This window comes from Cinclus cinclus, chromosome 35, assembly GCF_963662255.1.
Source record: "Cinclus cinclus chromosome 35, bCinCin1.1, whole genome shotgun sequence".
NCBI classification, from domain to species: domain Eukaryota; kingdom Metazoa; phylum Chordata; class Aves; order Passeriformes; family Cinclidae; genus Cinclus; species Cinclus cinclus.
In genome coordinates, this window is record NC_085080.1 from 350,526 (window position 1) to 373,398 (window position 22,873).

The following is a 22,873-nucleotide window of genomic DNA, read 5'->3' on the forward strand; positions in this document are numbered from 1 at the left end:
CCACTCACCCTTCAACAGCCTCATCTGTCCTGTGCGTAAGTCTGACGGAGAATGGAGATTGACTGTGGACTATCGTGCATTGAATGAAGTGACTCCACTGCTGAGCACTGCCGTGCCGGACATGCTGGAACTCCAGTACGAGCTGGAGTCCAAGGCAGCAAAGTGGTATGCCACCATTGACATTGCCAATGCATTTTTCTCCATTCCTCTGGCAGAAGAGTGCAGGCCTCAGTTTGCTTTCACCTGGAGGGGCGTGCAGTACACCTGGAACCGACTGCCCCAGGGGTGGAAACACAGCCCCACCATCTGCCATGGACTGATCCAGGCTGCACTGGAAAAGGGTGAAGCTCCAGAACATCTGCAATACATCGATGACATCATTGTGTGGGGGAACACGGCAATGGAAGTATTTGAGAAAGGAGAGAAGATCATCCAGATTCTGCTGGGAGCCGGTTTTGCCATCAAGAGGAGCAAAGTCAAAGGTCCTGCCCGAGAGATCCAGTTCCTGGGAGTAAAGTGGCAAGACAGGCGGCGCCAAATCCCCACTGAGGTCATCAATAAGATCACCGCGATGTCTCCACCAGCCAACAAGAAGGAAACACAAGCTTTCCTAGGTGCCATAGGCTTTTGGAGAATGCACATTGCTGAGTACAGCCAGATCGTGAGCCCTCTCTACCTGGTCACCCGGAAGAAGAATGAATTCCACTGGGGCCCTGAGCAGCAGCAAGCCTTTGCCCAGATCAAGCAGGAGATCGCTCATGCTGTAGTCCTCGGCCCAGTCAGGACGGGACCAGAGGTGAAGAATGTGCTCTACTCTGCAGCCGGGAACAAGGGCTTATCCTGGAGCCTTTGGCAGAAGGTACCTGGTGAGACCCGAGGCCGACCCCTGGGATTCTGGAGTCGAAGTTACAGAGGGTCTGAAGCCAACTACACCCCAACAGAGAAGGAGATCTTGGCTGCTTATGAAGGAGTTCAAGCTGCCTCAGAGGTGATTGGCACAGAAGCACAGCTCCTCCTGGCACCCCGACTACCAGTGCTGGGGTGGATGTTTAAAGGGAAGGTCCCCTCTACCCACCACGCCACCGATGCCACATGGAGCAAGTGGATCACCCTCATCACACAGCGCGCCTGTATCGGAAACCCTAATCACCCTGGGATTTTGGAAACAATTACAAAGTGGCCAGAAGGTGAAAATTTTGGTCTTGCCAATGAAGAGGAGCAAGAACAAGTGACCCGGGCTGATGAAGCCCCGCCATACAACCAACTGCCAGCAGACGAAACTCGCTATGCTCTTTTCACTGATGGTTTCTGTCGCATCGTGGGGATGAACCGGAAGTGGAAAGCAGCCGTATGGAGTCCCCGTATGGAGGCAAGTTCTCAGAGCACTTCCTGACTCAAAAATCATTCTCGGCATGGCAAGAGCTCACTCCTGTGATGGTTCCCTTTACATAATCTCACGGTTGAGGGATTTGGGAAACCTTGCCCTGCTCCTTCTGCAGCCCTGACTGATCCCACGGCATTGCTGTCAGTGGGAGGCAGGAGCATTCAGCTTGTCAAACTTATTCTCGTTAGTAATGCCAGTTTCTCATTCCATGTGCTCTATGCAGCCATGGAGAAGAGCAGAGAGGGAAGGGAAGGGCCCAGGGCTGTGTCCCGGGGTTGTGCCTTGTGCAGCTCCTTTTGCTGGCCCCAGGCAGCCTGAGCTGCTCCCACTGCTGCTGCCAAGCCCTGGCCCTGGCTGGGGCCGGGATCAGAGATGCTGGCAGTTCCAGGCAGTCCTTTCTCCCATGACAGCCTCACATGGGGCTCCATCCATCCCAGTGTGGGGCACTGCAGGCACGTGCTCCCTCTGCCCCTGCTCCTGAGTGGAAGGCAGAGCTGGGGGAGTGCCTTGGAGCACTCACTGCACTCATTGCCACTGCAGCCTGAAGGAGAAATGGAACTTCTTTCCATTAAGGTCCTCCTAGCAAGAAGAACCAAGCCAAAGGAGACAAGAAATCTCTGGAGGCATCTGAACTTTTGGACAAGATGCTGAGTGATCTGGAGAGACGCCGTGGTGGGTGCATTTCCCTCAGCCTTCTCCTGAGACTCATAGCAGCCTTACTGCCCTGCTGCTGCTGTCACACCCTGCAGGGCTGTTTCCCAGCCTGGGCTGGCTGCGGCTTGTCCCCAGGCTCTGCAGGAAGGCATTTGGCATCAGCTGACAGGGGGCCGAAACTGCAGCATGGGCCATGCACACCCTGAGATCCACTGCAATTTCCTGATCTCTGGGTAGATCACGAGGGGTGGTGATTTGGATAAGAGAGAGCCCTGTCACAACCCCTTTAACATGGGACTTTACCCCATCCTTATCCATGACTTAAACAAGCATTGCCTCCTGAACATGTCACCTCCTCGAATGGTGAATAGCTCCATCTGATCCATTTATGCCTTTTCCTTTTTCACGTAATAGAGCAAAACACTGTGCAGATGCTGTCATATCCTAGAGGAAGCAATGGCTCTGGGCCATGGTCTGAAGAAGGAATGGAGGAAATGCCAGGCACGGGCACAGGCACAGGAGGTAATTGCTGTGCCAGGCTCAGCCCTCGGCAGGGCTGTGTGGCAGCAGCTCTTCCCCCAGGGCCTGTCCTTGCACAGCCTGGGAGCAGCCAAAGCTGGAGGCGCCTCGGCTTCGAGGCCTCTGGAGCTCGTTCCCAGCCCCTGGGAAACGGGACTCGTGCACCAAGGTCCCTCCCTCTGCAGCTGCTCCTGGAGCTGCCCTGAGTGCCCAGAGGCCCAAGGCACAGGAGCAGCCCCGAGTGGGAGCCCTGCCACGGGCCCAGGGCCACAGCCAGCCCTGGCTCCTGACTGGGCAGGGGCTGCCCTGGGTCCTGACAGGGCCTGACTCTGTCCCCTTGGGCTGGGGGAGCTGTCACGGGGCAGGGAGGGTCGGGGCTGGCAGTGGCTGCTCAGGGATGGCTTTGGCCCGGGTCCCTGGAAGGAGTGAGTGCCCAAGCAGCTGCACTGGCCCCGGGCTCTCCTCCTCCCGGCCTTCTGGGCTGTGTTGGGTGGCACAGCCTGTGCCAAGGGATGGCAAGGTGCCTGCAGGCCCCATCTCTGGGGGAAACAGAGAATGTCCTGGCCGTATCCAGCGAGCTGCCAGCTCAGCAGTGGAGCACAGCACGGGCTCACGCTCCCCATTGCTCCCACAGAAGCACTTGGCAAGTCAGATGCAGATGCTGAGAATCCACCGAGCACCCCAAGAGTTTTCTGCCCCCAGGATGTGCGCAGGACCTGCATGATAGGCACAGTAGTGACACTGTTCACTGTGCCACTTGCCATGGTCCTGTGCTATGTCGGGTTCCGGTGGTGGAAGGGAAGAAAACAGTAAGTTTTTGCTGTTGGTCTCTATGCTCCAGCTACTTCAAAGGCTTTTGGTGGTCAGGAAACACTCGCAGTGAGGCTGCTGTGGAGTTGTGGATGGTCAGTGGTTGTGCACATAACTGTGCTGAGGGTTGTGCTGCTGCCCAGTGCTTTAATTGGCCTCTTAATTGCTGGGCCTTGTCCTTTGGAGCCCGCTGGGGCTGCAGGCAGTGCTGGCTGCCACTGAGGCTGCGTGGGCAAGAGCAGCCCCAGGAGCAGCGGGCAGAGGCAGAGCAAGGTGGGGAGGAGAAAGAGCAGGGAGCAGATTGCCCTTGAAAGGCAGACGCGCTCTGGGGCCCGCTCCTGGCCAGGGACCCTGCCCAGAGCCATCCCCTGCTCGGCAGGGCCTTGAGGGGCAGCTGTCCAGCTGGGCCAAGGTGTGCCAGCAGCTCCAGCCGTGCTGGGGAGCCTTGCCAGCTCTGGGCCCTGCTGTGCACGAGGGTCCCTGTGTGCCACCGGCAGCTGGGGCCTCAGACACTCCTCTCTCCTCAGTCGCCCTGCTGCAGCTCCAGCACCCTGGCCAAGAAGGCGCCACTCTCCGTCGCCCCCAGGGAGCCCAAGGACCGTCCGGTTTGACAGCTCTCAGACATGGCCTCAGCGGCAGCAGTCACCCAGGAAGGCAGAACACCAGCCCTCCGTGCCTCCCCCACGGCCCCCCAGCCCAGCTATGAAGCGGAAGCCCCCCGAGATCCCCCCACCTCCACCCCTGCCGAGCCAGCCGCCCTGGTCCAGCTAGGAATGAAACTGGGCCAGCCACTCAGGACTTGGGCTACCAACAGCTCTTCTCCACCAATAACACGTGTTACCTCTGGGTAACATCCAGAGGCAGTTTTCATACTGTTGTACCTTCAACAGGAAGGGCTGAAGATTCTTCCCATGCCCTGTCTCATCCTTTGCTGTTTTGATTTTCATACAGCTGGGTGCCGGCTGAATCTCTTCAAAGAATATTTTTAGCACTGCATGTTTTACCCCACCTATTGGGGAAAAAAAATAAAAAAATTCTTCCGTTTAGACTTCGTTTTTAGTGTGGTTGACCACTCACATTTTGAGCAATTAATATTCCATGGTACCTCTTCCCATTTCCTTACTATCTATAAAAAGTTCATCTGAACATGAAAATCACCACTATTACTGAGATTCACCTCAAAGCCCAGAGAAGAATCTAGCACAAAATATTGTCCCATGCACTGCTCAACAAGAAATATTCAGAGGAAAATACAGTGGCAGCTGAGGCTTGTGGAACTCCCAGAATACTGAGCCTGCAGAGGAGGCAAACAGCCCTGGCCGTGGCTGAGGGGACATCCCCTCACCGACTCCTCTGAAAGTGTGTCACTTCAGGAGGGGAAGGCTTTTAAACCTTGGCCTTTCCTTCCTCCTCTGCTAAAATGTAAGGCTCCTCCTGAGAAAATTCTGAGCTACAAACAATTCTCCATTCCTCAACAAAGCTACTCAGGTGCTCAACTTATCTTAAAGGGCAAAAGCAAAGGGGGTCAGAAATTTCCCATCAAGGCCTATTTGCAGAGAAACCCCACATTGTGTGACCAAATATTTATTAGCATCAGTTCACTCAAAAGAAACCCAAGTCTGTATTAAGCAGCATTTTAAATAAACATGAAGTATTCTTCCTCACATATCAGCTGGACTGGTTTGCTCCTTTTTTGTCCTAGAGAGAACAGTAGAACGATTTGCTCTTGTAAGGATTCCTTGGCTGGTCCCCAGACCTGGCTCCTCCCCACACCTTGCCTGGGCTGTTAATGCAGCCAGTTAGCACCACCTGACTTTGCCACCCTGTTCAGACCTTGGGCACAGCTGGTGCCACGGTCCCCTCTGGTCCCTCTGACCCCTCTGGTGCCACAGACCCCTCTGGTGCCATGGTCCCCTCTGGTGCCACAGACCCCTCTGGTGCCACAGACCCCTCTGGTGCCACGGTCCCCTCTGGCTCCTGGCGTGTCCCTGCTGCGGGAGGAGCCCAGCTCGTGCTGCTGCCTTTGTTCAACAAGGCTGGTCCTACTCCCCAGCCAAAGAGAGGCCAAATCACTGCTTTGGACAGCGCGTTTGAATGAGTTTAGAACCTCCTCATCTCTAACACAGACCTCTTAATGCCCACATACCAGCAGCAGAAAGGTACCTCATCTACAGAGGTGAGGAAGCCTGAGCAAACAGAAGGTCGGCATTCAAGCACGTTGGGTTTTTAATTTACTGGAAGCAATCACTCGTTCACTCACTCAAGACTTAATTGCCAAACTGGATTGTGCTATGCTATTGTCTTTGTCATAAATGTTGTTCTATCTGTCCAATTTACCAGACAAGAGTAAATTTAGCAGCAGTTTTTAAATACTAGCAATTGTATATAAATGAATACAATCAAATTTATTAAATGCAGGTATTTAAGAATATAAAAAATTTGGCAGTGAATAATTCGGTATAATTAAGGTTAGTATAAAGCATAAGCAAAACCGACCGGGGATATGGGGAGAGTCCTGCCCTTCTTCACATATCAAACAATAAGGACAAAAATCCCACTTATATACTCTATGCTAATACATATTAATACAGAACTTTCTGGCAAACTCCTCCTAGCTTCTATTCCTAAAATCTACGTCACTATATTGTGTAGCACATGCTCTGCTAATAGTTAGAGATCTCTCATCCTTTTGGAGCTCTTATTCCCGATGAAGGCTCTTTGTCTTCATCAGTGTCTGCTCTGTAACCTTGCAGGTAGAGCAGGCACACTAAGCTTACAGGTGTTATGTTATTTCAAGTTCCATGCCTGGACTCATCCCAATTTGGCCCAGTCCAAGGTCAACCTTTTTATTTCTAGATGTGGCTTATCAAACCTACATCCTTCTTCTGCTGCCACCTAACATCTGAGGGAGTCCATCTCCTTTTTCCTCACTATTTCCTTTCTTTGCTTTGTAACAATTGTTTTCTGTTACTATGAGTACAATTTTGCCAATATGGTTACAATTCAGTTAGCATGAATCACATTTATTACCATTTCCCTCATTTCTCTTTTTGATCATATTGATTTGTGCTTTCCGATTTTAAAAAAACAGATCTCCGTATTCTCTATGTTCCCAATAATTCCAGTTTTCAGAGTTCCCTCGTGTCAGTCTCTAATTTTTCTAACATTTCCCATGCTGCATCCAGCTTTTTGCACTCTTTCTCAAATTTTCTTAGCTTTCCTTGTGCTAGGATGTTTTCTTTGCATTCAGTCAATGTTTTTTCGGTTCCTTTCCCTTGAATGTGAGCGGATTGTGCTTTTAGTAGCATCAAGGAATTCAGTTTCCCTTTTGCTGCCAATTCTGGGTCCATGGGCATTGCTGTAAGTTGCATTCCCTGAATTACTGAGCGCATCAGTCTAATAATACAGGCTATTGTACAGGGCAAAAACAACAATCCTAAGACAGAACACAGTAACATGAATCCCATTTTTTTCCACCAAACACCCCCAGAAAGATTATCCCACCCATCAGCTTTTACAAGAGAATTCCATTTTGGAACAGGTACATGTGCCACTCTTTTATTTCATCAGCAACTTTTGTGATGGCTTCCCCATGATCGTCTATTTCCACACAGCACTCAGATTCGTTAAACCTCCTACAAACTCCTCCTTCTTCTGCCACCAAGTAATCTAGGGTAATTCTGGTTTGATATACAAACGCTCGCATTTGTGAATGCTGCTTAGCCAGCAACTTTAAAGCATCAGACGTATGGTTTGAAACAACTTCAACTACTGCCTGGAGCCTTATCAACAGATTTAATAGATAAATTGGAGTTCTATATCCCCAAGACCCATCCTCAGCCCAAGTAGCTGGGTCATAATATGCTATAATTCTTTCTGCAGGCCATTCTTCTCCTCCCGGTTTTTGGGTTCCTCCCGCATTTGGAAAGTCAAGGTTTAAGGCTCTTTTATTTCTTTCTAGGGTTTCATGAAGAGGTGTTCCTAGTAGATTGCCCCTAGAGCTTGGTAGGACAAAGAAGGAGAGTTGTATAACTCCCAAGGTATAAGTTCCTTCCCACTTTTGGCGTAGTTCACTGTATGCCCCTTGCCCACAAATCCAATCTATTCCACCAGGGGCTTTCCATATGTTTTCCATTTTATCTGGTTGTACCCAATAAGATTTTAGGTCTTTTATGGATTGGTAGGGGTTAGCTCCAGGACTTTTATGCCAGCACAAATCAGTTTGATTATCCCATTCACAGTCCATTTCTTTTGTTACTCCCCAGTATCCAGTAGGAATTTGGGGTCACCAGGTCTTGGTGTTATTATCTGAGTTTACTACTGAAGTAGATACGCAAGGAGTACATCCTACCACTTCACTGTTTTTCCTCCCTTCCCGAGTTATGCAAACTGTTCCAATTACTTGGTGACTCAAAACCCTTCCCTCAGGCCGCTTTAGTGTCTTAGAAATTTGAGTATGATTCCATTTTAAAAATTCTTCTGGAGCTAAACTCTCACCTCTCCATGGCCCTCTTTCAGCCATTCTAAGTCCTCCACAAATCCAGCATTTGGACACTCCCAATTGTGGGGCAATTTCTTGCATCAAATCTACAAAACGGTTCTTATTTGAGGTTGGCAAGTCCCAATTGCTACAGTGCTCTTTTAATTATTTATACAGCTCATTTAGTTCCTCTAACTCTTTCCCTCTGATCTTTTTCTTATCCCTTTTTATTTCTTCTTCTTTTCCATTTATTTTCTTAATGGGCACCTTTCCATTCTCATCTTTTTCAAATCAAAGGAAATTCTCATACCTAGGACAAAGTTGATTGCTGTTAGGATAAAGAGCTTGCCCATTGAATCCTAAATTTCTCCTTACACAATACATTTTGTGATTCTTCACACAAATTTCTAAGAAACTGTTTTGATCGTAACAGGCAGCACTAGCATGTGGATGCTCCACAAAAATAGATTCCATCTTATCCCTGACCCACATGGAGTGATTGCATCTGTCACAGGGATTGGGAATAGTTTGTTTCTTTATTGCTGGCTCTTGTGCTGCTTGTCTTATTATAGTTAGTTCCTGCATTGTTCACTTGGCTTGTTCACTTCTTATTTCTTGGACTCTGTTCCGTGCAGCCAGTTGCCAGGGGTATCATAATAAGCACAGTGAAAACAATCCTCAGGAATTTTAACTTTCTACCTTTCTCAAGGCCCCTTGGGTTGCAACCAAGGGCCGAGATGTCAATCTTCTCAGTAGCAAAGCTTTTCTCCTGGGATTTGTTTCCTTTTGGTACCCTTGGCCTCATAAAGTTTGGATGAGCCATTTTAACTTTTTCTGTTCCAAAGATGGCACAAATTATTTTTAGTTCTGCAGCAGTGCCCTATCTCTCCCTAGATTAATCAGCTGGTTTTCTTAATCCATTAAAGCTCCAGAGATATGCTACTACAACAAGATTTGCTTGCACACAATTTCAGTTACCAGTCCTTTTTACTGCTTCTTTTTCTGCTATGAAGTCAGGGTTAATTATTAAATCTTGGTCACCACCAATAGACACACTCGCAATGCCAGTCTGTGTCACAAACGAGTCTATGGCGTGGCACATAGATATTTTTCCCACAACAATTGTTAATTATGATACACTGGTCTATAATATTATGGATTGTTTGTTCTTTAGCCTGTACAAAAGCTAATATGGCGAGGATTTGTTGATCTTGGTTCTGGATTAGTTGGATGGCTGCATAAAAGGTCCCATTTTTACGTCTCAATGACGTTCCAAAAAAATCACTAAAATTTTGTTCTAAAGTTAGCTCTTCACGTACTCGACCTAAACAAACCAAACAAATTGTCTCTCTTTTTCTTCTGCCCTTCACAACGAATTAAAACAACAGGTGCAAACAACATAAATCCATGGGCAACACTTTTAGCCTTGCTTAATACATTCCCAGTGTGATAATAGTTTTTGGACCCTCTCAATAACAGGCATTAGCAGTCTCTTTTTCTCAAGCTGCAGCTCCTCCTGTAAGTCAGTTACTGTTGATTGCTGGAGTCTCCTGAGAAAATTTTCAATTTGCCTGGGCTGTCCCATTGATCAAGGAGGCGTCTAATTCTTTCCCATCAGTGCTGTTCTGCCTCTAGGCTCAATGGGTTTGCAGTCAGCAGCTAATCCAGGATGCCTAAATTTCAATAATGCATCTCTCAAAACAATTTTAAAGTGGGATTTCAAACAGTAAATACTAGAAAATAACATTTTTAGTCTTATCAGGGATTCATTGTAATTCCTATGTGGTTTTGAACCTAAATGGAGAGATTGAATCCATTTTTATGTCCTTTTTAATCTTACTTGTAGGTCTCCTGCTACTGAAATAATTTCCCAGTCTTTATTTTGTGTTGGTCCTTTTACTTGTGAAGCATGACTCCAGACTTTTTTTGCCGTTCCGACTGCAGCTTCTGTAGTTAAAAGAACCAGAAAAGGTCCCTCCCATCGGGGTTCTAAACTTTCTCCTCTCCAGCATTTTACAAACTCATACGGTCCTGGTCGGATAGAATGTATTGGAAAATCAAGAGGAGATGTTTGAGCTAAAATGCCTTTTTCTCTCAATTCCCTCAAATTGTTTGCAATGGTTGTAATATACCCCTGAATGGTTTTGTCCCCAACTAGCAAGGGATCCATTGTCATGACTTGAGGGTAAGGCAGTCCATATAACATCTCATATGGTGGGATCCCAGTTTCAGAGTGGGGCTTGGTTCTTATATTTAACAGGGCTAAGGAAAGACATCTGGTCAAAGGTAATTTGGTTTCTATCATTAATTTTGTCAGTTGTTGCTTAATAGTTTGATTCATCCGTTCAACTCGTCCCGAGCTTTTGGGATGCCATGGGGTGTGATATTCCCAGGTAATTCTTAGTGCTTGTCTAAAATTGTTAATTATTCTCGAGGTAAAATGAGTGCCTGGATCTGAATCAATAACCTGTATTAATCCAAATCTTGGAATAATACGTTCCAAGAAAATTTTGGCTGCTGCTTGAGCTGTTGCCTGAGCCGCAGGAAACACTTCTACTCACGGAGTCAATTGATCTACTATGACCAGTAGATATTTCCACCTGCCTATTCTGGGTACTTCAGTGAAATCCACTTGGATCTTTTCAAACAGCCTATAGGCTGTTTGACGGCCTCCAGAGGGAGGACTCCTCAACACCTTTTTGTTCACTTTCTGACATGTGAGACATCCTTGAATAATCTCCTTCCCAATTTCAAATATTCCTTTGCACACATAAAATTTGAAAAAGTGGTCACAAAGTGCCCTTGTTCCCCAGTGAGTCCTTCAATGTAAGTTGCTTAGGGTCTGTCAGGCTAAAGGTTTTGGTACCACTTTCCTGCTGTTGGGCAAAATCCATTCTCCTTCTTTCAGGGTTGCCCCTAGCTTCTTCTGCACTTCCCATAACAACTCCTGAAGGCCCCTCTCCTGCTAATCTTCCAAACTTTTCCAGCTTCCTCCTGATATTTCCCCAAGATTAAGCTACAAATTGTGTTTTCAAAAGGACCTGTCCTGCTGCTGCATCAGGGTTGTTCTAGTTTCAAAGACAGGTGTTAGCTAAGGAAAGCAGAAGCCTCCCTTTGGACTGAAAAATGTGATCCTTCCTTCCTACAAATTATTATGATTCTGGAATTAAGGGAGCTCTTAGACAAAGATAGGGGGATAGGAATAACAGTTCTTTACTAGCCTATTTAACAAGACAAACAAGAACAACAACAGCTATGAAATTAGCCACAAACAGAACAGTAACTCAGTCCCAGTCCTTTCTGGCTGCAGGCACCTCTTCCCTGAGCTGCAGTTCCCGGTGCTGGGGGCGGGCAGGTCCCGCAGAGCTGCAGGAGGGCTGGGGGTGATGGCAGCGCTGTCCCAGGGGGAGAGAGAGATGGAGAGAGCCCTTGGCTTACTGTGTTGGTCCTGAGGCTCAGCAGAGTGCTGGATGGTGGCAGGTTACAGCAAGAAGGCTGCAGTGCAGGGTCCGACAGCAGTGAGGATGGCTCCCGGCACTGCGATGGCAGGAATGGAACTGAGGCGGTGATCGTCCTTCTCATCTGATCTCCGTGGGTGAAATGGGCTGAGCCAGAGCCTTCTCTTTCCTTTTCTGGCTGTTTGAATCTCTGTTTCCCTCCTCTCTCCCCTCCCCCTTGCCACCAGGGCCCAGTCAACAGGTAACTTAGCATGACAATGGGGAAAATTCCAGAGGGAAAAGGGAAAGAACCAACCTCTAACAAGAGTCTATGCCTGAGTATAACTGCAAATCCTTTCCTAATCTCTCTAGCCATTCTGCCGGGGACTCATCCTTCCCTTGGTGCTCACTCAGGGTTTTCCCTGCATTTTGTCCCCTAGGCACTGCCTCCCGAATTCCTTGGACAGTCATCCACCTGAAATGCCTCATATTCTGCCTGTGTTCCACCTCCTGATTATTCCAATTTGGATCTGTAATAGGCCATTTGTGATCTCCCTGGTCTGGCCCTTGATGATCTCTTTCCCAGCCCCTATTCCTGAATGTCCAATCATTTCTCGCTCTTCCTGTGTAAACAAAATTCCTAAAATAAATTGCAACTCCACCCAGGTGTATATATCCAGCCCCAAAAGCTGATCAGGTCATTTTTCTACTCCACTAGGATCTTCTAGCATCCTGCCCATCTCTTTTTTAACTTCTCTAACATCCCCCATATTCAGGGGAGCACTCACATAACCAAGAGGACACTGTTCTGGGGCCAAATTTGCCACTGGAACTTCTCTAAAATAGTATAATCTATCTTCCCTTTCCACTTCCTCATCCTCTCCGTCACTTTCTTCCCCCTGTCCCCATCTGCTTCTGGTTCTGTGTGCTACTGGCTCCTCCTGAATAAGGGCTGCACTGGGGACTAGGGGCTGAACAGGCTGGTTGGGTTGTCTGTAAGGGGTGGGAGGTGATCTAAGGGATCCCATGGCTCTGGTCTGTCCTTTTTTTCTGCCTGTCCTTTAGTCTGTAAAGGATATAATGGATAACCCTCATTTTCTTGCCTTTGAACAAAGAATTCAACCTTCCCCCAGGGAAGCCACAGGGCAGCATATTCACTTTCCTCCTGGTTAAGAGGTTCTTTTGAATTCACATGCAGATTTAAAGCCTGACAAATCCAATCCTCAAATGATTCAAACTCTGGCCAGTATAAGTTGTCTGCTCAGATCTTTTCCTTTGTCCACTCATACAATAAGTAGTCATTTTCTGTTTACTTTTTCTCTTTGGGATTCCCTTCTATCCCAGGATCCTAACATGATCCCCAGTGGCCTGTCCTGAGGAATGCTGCTCCCCTTCTGGGAATCTCCCTCTTGGTTCCCTGGTTCTCGCAAATTTTTCTCATAATTCGCAACCCCTGGGTCAGAGGTTTTACTTTTCCTCTGAGCCATCCCTGGCAGCAACAGACTAAGAAATTCTCTTTTTCTTAGTCTCCTTTAGTCTCCCTCACTCATTTCGTGGTTCAACTCGCTCTCTCAATGTTACTCTATTACACTATCTCATCTCTTGCCAGCTACTTATCTCCCTCCTAATTCCCTAATCTCCCTCTTGCTTTATCCTCCCTGACTTTTCTTTCTGCCAGCTTCTCTCAATCCCTTGTAATCATATACTAAGATTTCCATCTACTGTCCTTTCAAAAAATAGTTGAACCTAACTCAGTTACTCCCCTCCTAAGGGAGTAGCTCCTTTCTCCTCAAAGACTTTTCCCGTGAGTTCTTGGGCTGGGACCTTCCCTCCCGGGGTCTTCACTCGTTCTTCCCTTTCTCTTCCCTCCTTTCCCGGCCGGTCTCCTCATGGAGAACCGGAACCGCGATACGGGGAGGTCCGCACTCGTTTCGGCTACCGAGCCATCTCAAACATTCCTCACTCACACACACAAGCATGCAGCCACCCACCTTACCTAACCCCGTGGTACGTACACGGCCCGCATTCCCACGCGGTTCTTGTGCACAAGACGGTTTACGGGTACTTTACCTTTGCCAGCACGCCTAAGGGAGCCTTCATTTTCCGCACGTCCTACTGCTACCTTCCTTTACTTATGCTTTATTTTAATTTGGAACTCCTTCTCCAAGAGAGCCTGGTCTAACCCTGGGACCACCTTAATGCCAGTGTGGGGTTTTCCTGCTGTGTCCAAGTACCCGGTCACTGGCTGGCACCACAGGTCCCCAGGCCCTCTGCTGAGCCATCCCTCCCCTACAGTCAAGTTTATTCTGCCAAACTTGTCTTTTCTCTCCAGTCGACCACTAGGACCACAAGAACACATTGTCCTGAGGATGTCAAGATGCCTGCTCTTGCTGGAACATTCCTGTTGTGTGACAGCCCTGGAGGCAGAGCGGGCACGTGTAGGGATGTGGGCTCGTAACCCTGGTGCCAGCCGTTCTGCACACATCAGAGCTCCTGGGACACTGCCCGGCCCGGGAGATACAAAGCGTCCTCAAGGAATCCCCATGCGTTAAAACACATGAATTAGCATGGGATTTTCAGTTGTTTCACAGGTAATCTTTCAAAAGGCCTAAACAAGTCTCGCATGAATTGTTTCTCTCCCAGGCACGTTCAGTTCCGCCCCCCACATGCCTCTCCATCATCCCAGGGCAGTGGCAGGAGGCGGGTGCTCACGCGGAGCCCCGTACTGTGGGGAGAGCGCGGCACAGACCAAGCCCTGCCGCCCGGGATGGCCGCAGTCCCGGGACAGCGGGGCGGGCAGCCAGGGGCCGGCCCGGGGCTGCCCACGGCTCCTCTGGCACCGCTGCCACCCCCCGGCCCTGGGGCTGTCTGTGCTCCCGGCTCCACGGAGGCAGGGCCGGGGCCGTGGCCCCGGGGAACACAGGACGGCACGGCCCGGCACGGCAAGGATCGGCACAGCTCGGCATGGCACAGCAAGGCACGGCATGGCTGCTGCCCCTGTGCCAAGGCGGCCCCAAGCCGGACGGGCCCAGGAGGGACTGCGGGAGGGACTGAGGAACACACCCCGTCCCCTGCGTGCCTCAGAAGAGACTCCAGGCCCACCGCGTGCAGCAGGAGGGACACAAAGCACCGGCACGCTTCTGGGAGCCCACAGCCCTGTCCACATCTGAAATCAGACCCCAAAACCCCCTCATGTGCCTCAGGAGAGACCCCAGCACCCTGCACACCTTGGGAGGGAGCCCATACCCTCTGCATGCCTCACATGGGTTTCTAGATCCCTTGTACGACTTACCGGGGACTCCAGTGCCCTCCATAACTCAGAGGGAACCTAAAGCACCCCTGTGTCTCACAAGGGACCCCAGCCCCCCCGTGAACCTTATGAGGGACTCCAAAGACCCCACGAGCCTTACAGGGAACCCCAGCCCAGCGACACCAAGTGTTCTGACCTGGAAATCAAATGTGGTTGCAGCTGGGTTGTGCCTCAGGATCTATGGCCTTCCCTTCCCTTCCCTTCCCTTCCCTTCCCTTCCCTTCCCTTCCCTTCCCTTCCCTTCCCTTCCCTTCCCTTCCCTTCCCTTCCCTTCCCTTCCCTTCCCTTCCCTTCCCTTCCCTTCCCTTCCCTTCCCTTCCCTTCCCTTCCCTTCCCTTCCCTTCCCTTCCCTTCCCTTCCCTTCCCTTCCCTTCCCTTCCCTTCCCTTCCCTTCCCTCAGGAGCAGCCCCTGTGCATTTCCCTGGATTGGTGATACCCCATCACTTTGGTCCTGTCAAGTATGTGCTGCTCAGGGAAGACCTTTGTTCTGCCTGCTGACATTGCTGGTCAGGCTGTGTCCCTACACATGCTCTCAATGGCTTCCCTCAGTTCCTAAGCATGCCAATGGATGAGGCCCAGGCCCAGATGATGCCATTGAAGGAGATGTGCCCTCAGCCCAGGGACACTCAGCATGGGCTCCCCCAGCCCCTCGGGGCCCCGCTGCTGCTCACAGCAGCCCCTGCCTGGCTCCTGCCTGCCCACACCGAGGGCATCCATGGCTGCTCCTGGACATGGAGCTCAGCCAGTGCTGGAGCTGTGTGGGCTTAGCTGGTGGTAGCACCCGGACACTGGGGTGACAACTCCATCACTTTATTGGGATAAAACAATGGGCCATCACCTACCCAGGCAGGGAGTGGAGGGAGGGGGCAGGGATCACCTTCAGGGCTGTTTAGAGGGCAGGGCCAGGGAGCTTAGGGGCAGAGGAAGGACTGTGTTGGTCTCAGCTGGGGAGGGAGGGTGCTGGGCTGCTACTGCTGAGGTCTCTAGAACAACATGGGAATGGGTTGGGACATGGCAGAGGGAGATCCTAAAAGGGAGTGAGGGCAGCTTGGAAATACCCATGGGGAGAGGAGATGGCAGTGGGATCTAGAGGGTAATAGGAGGTTTCCTTGTAGATGGCCATTTTGGGGTCCACTTCTCAGAGCCGTTGTGAGGGCAGCCCAGGCCCTTCTTCCTGCTGGGGGAGCCGCTGTAGCTGTGTGAGTGTGAGCTGTAGCCGCCGTCCATCATCTGATGTCCAGAGGTGCTCCTGAGGAGAGAGGAGTGTCTGAGGCCCCAGCTGCCGGTGGCACACAGGGACCCTCGTGCACAGCAGGGCCCAGAGCTGGCAAGGCTCCCCAGCACGGCTGGAGCTGCTGGCACACCTTGGCCCAGCTGGACAGCTGCCCCTCAAGGCCCTGCCGAGCAGGGGATGGCTCTGGGCAGGGTCCCTGGCCAGGAGCGGGCCCCAGAGCGCGTCTGCCTTTCAAGGGCAATCTGCTCCCTGCTCTTTCTCCTCCCCACCTTGCTCTGCCTCTGCCCGCTGCTCCTGGGGCTGCTCTTGCCCACGCAGCCTCAGTGGCAGCCAGCACTGCCTGCAGCCCCAGCGGGCTCCAAAGGACAAGGCCCAGCAATTAAGAGGCCAATTAAAGCACTGGGCAGCAGCACAACCCTCAGCACAGTTATGTGCACAACCACTGACCATCCACAACTCCACAGCAGCCTCCCTGCGAGTGTTTCCTGTCTACAAGCAGCCATCAAATGAAGATGTGTGTAGGGCAGGGAAACAGAACACTCACCGTTTTCTCTTGCAGCAACACCAGATTCCAACACAGCACAACATGAAGACAAGTTCCCCGCCAGCCACAATGGCAATTAACTCAAGCAAACAGCGTGTTCCCTGGCAGACAGCGCTTCCAGTGCCCTTCTGGGAGCTGGGAACACGTCTTGAGGTGTCGGCTGCATCTGTGGGAGCGATGGGGAGCGTGAGCCCGTGCTGTGCTCCACTGCTGAGCTGGCAGCCCGCTGGATACGGCCAGGACATTCTCTGTTTCCCCCAGAGATGGGGCCTGCAGGCACCTTGCCATCCCTTGGCACAGGCTGTGCCACCCAACACAGCCCAGAAGGCCGGGAGGAGGAGAGCCCGGGGCCAGTGCAGCTGCTTGGGCACTCACTCCTTCCAGGGACCCGGGCCAAAGCCATCCCTGAGCAGCCACTGCCAGCCCTGACCCTCCCTGCCCCGTGACAGCTCCCCCAGCCCAAGGGGACAGAGTCAGGCCCTGTCAGGACCCAGGGCAGCCCCTGCCCAGTCAGGAGCCAGGGCTGGCTGTGGCCCTGGGCTCGTGGCAGGGCTCCCACTCGGGGCTGCTCCTGTGCCTTGGGCCTCTGGGCACTCAGGGCAGCTCCAGGAGCAGCTGCAGAGGGAGGGACCTTGGTGCACGAGTCCCGTTTCCCGGGGGCTGGGAACGAGCTCCAGAGGCCTCGAAGCCGAGGCGCCTCCAGCTTTGGCTGCTCCCAGGCTGTGCAAGGACAGGCCCTGGGGGAAGAGCTGCTGCCACACAGCCCTGCCGAGGGCTGAGCCTGGCACAGCAATTACCTCCTGTGCCTGTGCCCGTGCCTGGCATCACTTTCCCTCCTGCAGCAGAAGCTGCCACTGAGCCACTGCTTCCTGTGAGAAGTGGCTCCTTCCTCACAGAGTTTTGGTCCATCACTTGACAAAGGAAAAGGGGCATCTGGATCAGATGGGACTGTTCCCCATTTGGGTGGTAGCATCTTCAGGAGGCAATGATTGGCAAAGTCCCAGGAAAAGATCAGGAGCAGGCCCAGGCTCTCCAGGCTGGCCAGAGCACTCCCTCCTCTAAACTGCCATCTCTCCTGATCTACCCCAAGAACAGGAAATTTCAGGGGATCTCAGGATGTGAATGGCCCGTGGGACACTTTGTTCTCCCTATCAGCTGATGCCAAATGCTTCCCTGCAGAGGCTGGGGAGAAGCTGCAGCCAGCCCAGGCTGAGAAACAGCCCTGCAGGGTGTGAGAGCAGGAACCGTGCAAGATTGCCATGGATCCCTTCCCACTGTGCTGGGCACGGCATGTCCAGAAGTGCAGAGAAAGCCCCTGGTTTCTGAATCTCAGGAGAAGGCTGAGGGAAAGGCACCCACCTTGTCCTTCCTGCACATTCTTCTGTGTTTGCCTCAGGAATTCATTTGCGTCAAGAGACTTTTTGGATCCACTGTCTTGGGACTTGCCTTTCAGAGAACCTTAACAGGAAGTAGTTCCATTTCCCAGGAATGGATCCCCCAAAAGCAGTGCTCAGCCTGTGGGGTCAGCAGGGACACACTACTCACCCCTGCGATGGGAGCTGGGCATGGGTGCAGCATCCAGGCCAGAATTTGGAGAACTTCTCCCTGCAGACACACCTGTAACTCAACAGCCACAGAAGCCTCTGTCATTATGCTGCTCTGCATGGGCAGGACTGAGCCACAGGAGCTGTGAGGGGATTGCACAGGGCGAGGGCACACACGTGCACGGCTCTGTCCTGGCACATGCAGCGATGCCCCCCTGGCCCAGCTTTGGGCTCTGAGCTGGCAGCTCTCCCAGGGGGAAAGGCCTTGACCTACCCTCACCATCTCCCAGAGGCTCAGTCTTGGATGCAGGTTGGGAAGCCAGAGCACCTTCCCCAACAGGTTCATCTGCAAAGAAAGGCAGGACAGAACAGCTCCCAGCACTGCAGGAGATGCTCAGGCTGCCTGGGGCTGGCAAAGGAGCCCCACAAGGCACATCCCTGGGCACAGCCCTGGGCCCTTCCCTTCCCTCTCTGCTCTTCTCCATGGCTGCACACAGCACATGGAAGGACACACTGGCATTGTGCATGGGAAGAGGACTGACAGCTAAATGCTCCTTCCTCCCACTGACAGCAATCCTGTGGGATTACTTGGGGCTCCAGAATTGAGTAGGGCAAGGATTCCAGAAACCACCAACCCTGAGATGATCTTAAGGGAAATGGCACATATGTGAGCTCTTGGAACATTGACTACTTATTCTGTCAGGAATGGCGAATTAAGAGCTTGCCTCCAGCATCTTCCAGCAATTTCAAGCCATATTCCAGCAGGGCTTCCAAATAATCCATGTCGCGATCCCAATCTAGAATGGAGCCCAGATCAGAAGCAGTTCCTTGGTGTGCTGGGATCCCCTTCTGCCTTAGGGAACTGGGCACTGCAAGGGGGTTGGGTAAGGCTGTGGGAGCCAGATGTGACTGGACAGGGCCAAAGTTGTAGAGGGGCTTGGGGAGCTCTGGGCTGGCTCTGGTCACTCTCTACCCTCTATGCAGACCCTGTGCAACATCACTGGAGAGAAAAATGAGGCAGCCCAGGGCCCACTGGGTGTTGTCCCTCTTCAACAGAGGAAACACTCCCTAAAGCCCGGGGAAAAAACTGTGCCAGGCAGTGTCAAAACTACACCCCTGTCCTTCCTGCCCTCCCTCCCTCCCTACTTTACTTCCCCTCTCCTTTCTTCTTTTGCCAGGGACAGATCCCCCAGACCAAGGGGACAGAGGCAGGCCCTCTCAGGACACACTGGAGCCCTGCTCTCCCCCTTTGCCCTTTCCCCACCATGGGCACCCCTTGCATCCCCACCAGGTTTCAGGCAGTGACTCCAACCGAGGGACCCCAGCAGGACTGCTCAGTACCCGAGTGCCCTGAGCCTGCTCGGGATAATTCCTCTGGGCTGTGCTGGTCTTGTACGGGCTGTGCCTGCACTGCCAAGCAGCAGAGATGGCAGCTCAAGGCTGAGCAGGGCTCAGGCCCAGAGGCACAGCAATTACCTCCTGTGACTGTGCCTGGCATCGCCTCCCTTCCTGCAATGGAGATATTTCTTCTTCCATGAAATGCTTCCTTCAGCACAGCCTCCCCATCCGCTTCTGGTGGGAGAAAAAGGGACAGCTGGATGAGATGGAACCGTTCCCCATTGGGAAGGTGGTACCTTCAGGAGGCAATGCTTATGAAAGGCATTGATAAGGATCAGGAAAAGGCCCAGGCTCTTCAGGCTACCCACAGCACTCCACTCTCCCAACAGCTGCCCCTTCTAATCTAGCCCAAGTCCAGGAAATTTTAGGGGATCCCAGGGTGTGCATGGGCCATGGAACAGTTTGGGCTCCCTGTCAGCTGATGCCAAATGCCTTCCTGCAGAGGCTGGGGAGAAGCTGCAGCCAGCCCAGGCTGGGAAACAGCCCTGCAGGGTGTGACAGCAGCAGCAGCGGGGCTGAGAGGCTGCCATGGATCCCTTCCCACTGTGCTGGGCATTGCGTGTCCAGATGTGGAGGGAAAGCCTCTGGCTGCTGAGTCTCAGGAGAAGGCTGAGGGAAATGCACCCACCTTGTCCTCCCTGCATCATTTCCTTCAGCATTTGCCTCATGACTTCAAGTGGCTCCAGGGATTTCTTGTCTGCCCTGTGTTTGCTCTTATCTCTTGGAGGACCTTAGAGCAAAGTAGTTCCATTTCAGATGAATGGATCCCCCAAAAGCAGTGCTCAGCCTGTGGGGTCACCAGGGACACACGACTCACCCCTGTAATAGGAGCTGGGCTTGGGTGCAGCAACCAGGTCAGAATTTGGAGAACTCTCTGCAGACACACCGTAACTCAACAACCACTGAAGCTTCTGTCACCTGCTTCCTGCCAGGTTGTCAATGATTATTTGTTGGTGGGACAGTGAGAACATACCTGCAGGAGGTCCAGAGGGCTTCAAAACTTCATACTGCCAAGCTAATGGAAAAGCCTTCCCTGGAAGCACATCTAGAAGCCAACCAAAAAGAGAAAATATTCCATTGTGCATCAGGGCTGGCTGTGGCCCTGGGCTCGTGGCAGGGCTCCCACTCGGGGCTGCTCCTGTGCCCTGGGCCTCTGGGCACTCAGGGCAGCTCCAGGAGCAGCTGCAGAGGGAGGGACCTTGGTGCACGAGTCCCGTTTCCCCGGGGCTGGGAACGAGCTCCAGAGGCCTCGAAGCCGAGGCGCCTCCAGCTTTGGCTGCTCCCAGGCTGTGCAAGGACAGGCCCTGGGGGAAGAGCTGCTGCCACACAGCCCTGCCGAGGGCTGAGCCTGGCACAGCAATTACCTCCTGTGCCTGTGCCCGTGCCTGCAATCGCCTTTCGTCTTGAAGCAGGGGCTGCTGATGAGCGACTGCTTCCACTGGGAAAAGCTGCCTTCCACAGAATCTCTATGTCCATCTCTTATGGAGAAAGGAAGGGAGACAGCTGGATCAGATGGAACTGTTCCCCATTTGGGAGGTGGCATCTTCAGGAGGCGACAATACTTGTCAAAGACATGCAGAAGGATCAGTAAAAGGCCCAGGTGCTTGGGGATATCACAGGGCTCTCTCTTGCCCAAACCTGCACCTGTCCAGATCTACCCCAAGACCAGGACATTGCAAGGATCTCAGGGTGGGCCATGGCGCAGTTTGGGCTCCCTGTCAGCTGATGCCAAATGCCTTCCTGCAGAGGCTGGGGAGAAGCTGCAGCCAGCCCAGGCTGGGAAACAGCCCTGCAGGGTGTGACAGCAGCAGCAGCGGGGCTGAGAGGCTGCCATGGATCCCTTCCCACTGTGCTGGGCACACCATGTCCAGATGTGCAGAGAAAGCCCAAGGCTGCTGAGTCTCAGGAGAAAGCTGAGGGAAATGCACCCACCACGCCCTTTCTGCAGTTCCTTCACAATTGGTTCCAGGATGTCATTTGAATCAAGCGATTCCTTCAGTCCTCTAAGTTTGTTCATCCCTCTTGGAGGACCTTAACAGAATGTCGTTCCATTTCAGATTAATGGATCCCACAAATGCAGTGCTCAGCCTGTGGTGTCAGCAGGGACACACGACTCACCCATGCCCTGGGAGATGGGCTTGGGTGCAGCAACCAGACCAGGAGCTGGAGAAATCCTCCCTGCAGACACACCTGTAACTCAACAGCCACAGAAGCTTCTGTCACCTGCTGCCTGCCAGGTTGTCAATGATTATTCCTTGGTGGCACAGTGAGAACATACCTGCAGGAGGCTCCAAGGGCTTCAAAACTTTATGCAGCCAAGGTAATGGAGAAGCATTCCCAGGAAGCTCACCTGGAAGAGAGCACTGATGAGAACCATTTCCATGGTGTGCTGGGATCCCCTTCTGCCTTAGGAAACTGGGCTCTGCAAGGGGCTCGGGTAAAGCTTTGGGAACCAGATGTGAATGGACATGGCCGAAGCTGCAGAGGGGCCTGGGGAGCTCTGGGCTGGCTCTGGTCATTCTGCCCACTCTTTCCATGCACTCTGCAACATCTCTGCAGGGGCAGCTGGTCAAGCCCAGGGCTTGTTGGGACACTCTCCCTCCCTTCCTGTGACATAGCCCAGCACAGAACTGGTCTTCCGAGTGCCAGCCCCTCCCAGGTTTTGAGCAGTGTCTCCCCCAGAGGAACCCTAGCGGGACTGCTCAGTACCCGAGTGCCCTGAGCCTGCTCGGGATAATTCCTCTGGGCTGTGCAGGTCTTGTGCGGGCTGTGCCCACACTGCCAAGCAGCAGAGATGGCAGCTCAAGGCTGAGCAGGGCTCAGGCCCAGAGGCACAGCAATTACCTCCTGTGACTGTGCCTGGCATCGCCTCCCTTCCTGCAGCCGAGGTTGGCACAGAACCACTGCTTCCTCCGGGAAATGCTTCCTTCTGCACAGTCTTTCCTTTCATTTCTGGAGAAAGGAAAAGGGACAGCTGCATGAGATGGAACCGTTCCCCATTGGGGGGTAGCATCTTCAGGACACAATAATTTTGATAGACATGGATAAGGGACAGAAAACACCCAGGATTTTGGGACCCTCTGAGGCTGGTCACTTCTCCAAACAGCCCCTACACCTGAACTACCATGAGGCCAGGAAATTACAGGGGATCTCAGGGTGTGCATGGCCCATGGTGCAGTTTGGACTCCCTGTCAGCTGATGCCAAATGCCTTCCTGCAGAGGCTGGGGAGAAGCTGCAGACAGCCCAGGCTGGGAAACAGCCCTGCAGGGTGTGACAGCAGTAGTAGCAGGGCACAGAGAGTGCCATGGATCTCTTCCAACTGTGCTGGGCACAGCATGTCCAGATGTGCAGAGAAAGTCCCCGGCTGCAGAGTTTCAGGAGAAGGCTGAGGGAAATGTACCCACCTTGTCCTCCCTGCAGCATTTCCTTCAGCATTTGCTGCATGGCTGCAGATGGTTCCGGGGATTTCTTGACTGCTGTGTCTCGGATCTTTCCCATTGGAGGTCCTTAAAAGAAAGTAGTTCCATTTCAGATGAACAGAATCCACAAATGCAGTGC

General features: G+C 52.2%; 1 protein-coding gene across 1 annotated transcript; it reads left to right on the forward strand.

The window, feature by feature from the left end:
- The first annotated feature begins 3,044 nt into the window (after nucleotides 1-3,044).
- Nucleotides 3,045-4,531, forward strand: LOC134055834 (atherin-like). The gene is made up of 2 exons (XM_062512308.1): nucleotides 3,045-3,366; nucleotides 3,895-4,531. The coding sequence occupies exons 1-2, from the start codon at nucleotides 3,113-3,115 to the stop codon at nucleotides 4,136-4,138; spliced, it is 498 nt and encodes a 165-aa protein (XP_062368292.1). The 5' UTR covers nucleotides 3,045-3,112; the 3' UTR covers nucleotides 4,139-4,531.
- Nucleotides 4,532-22,873: the final 18,342 nt, after the last annotated feature.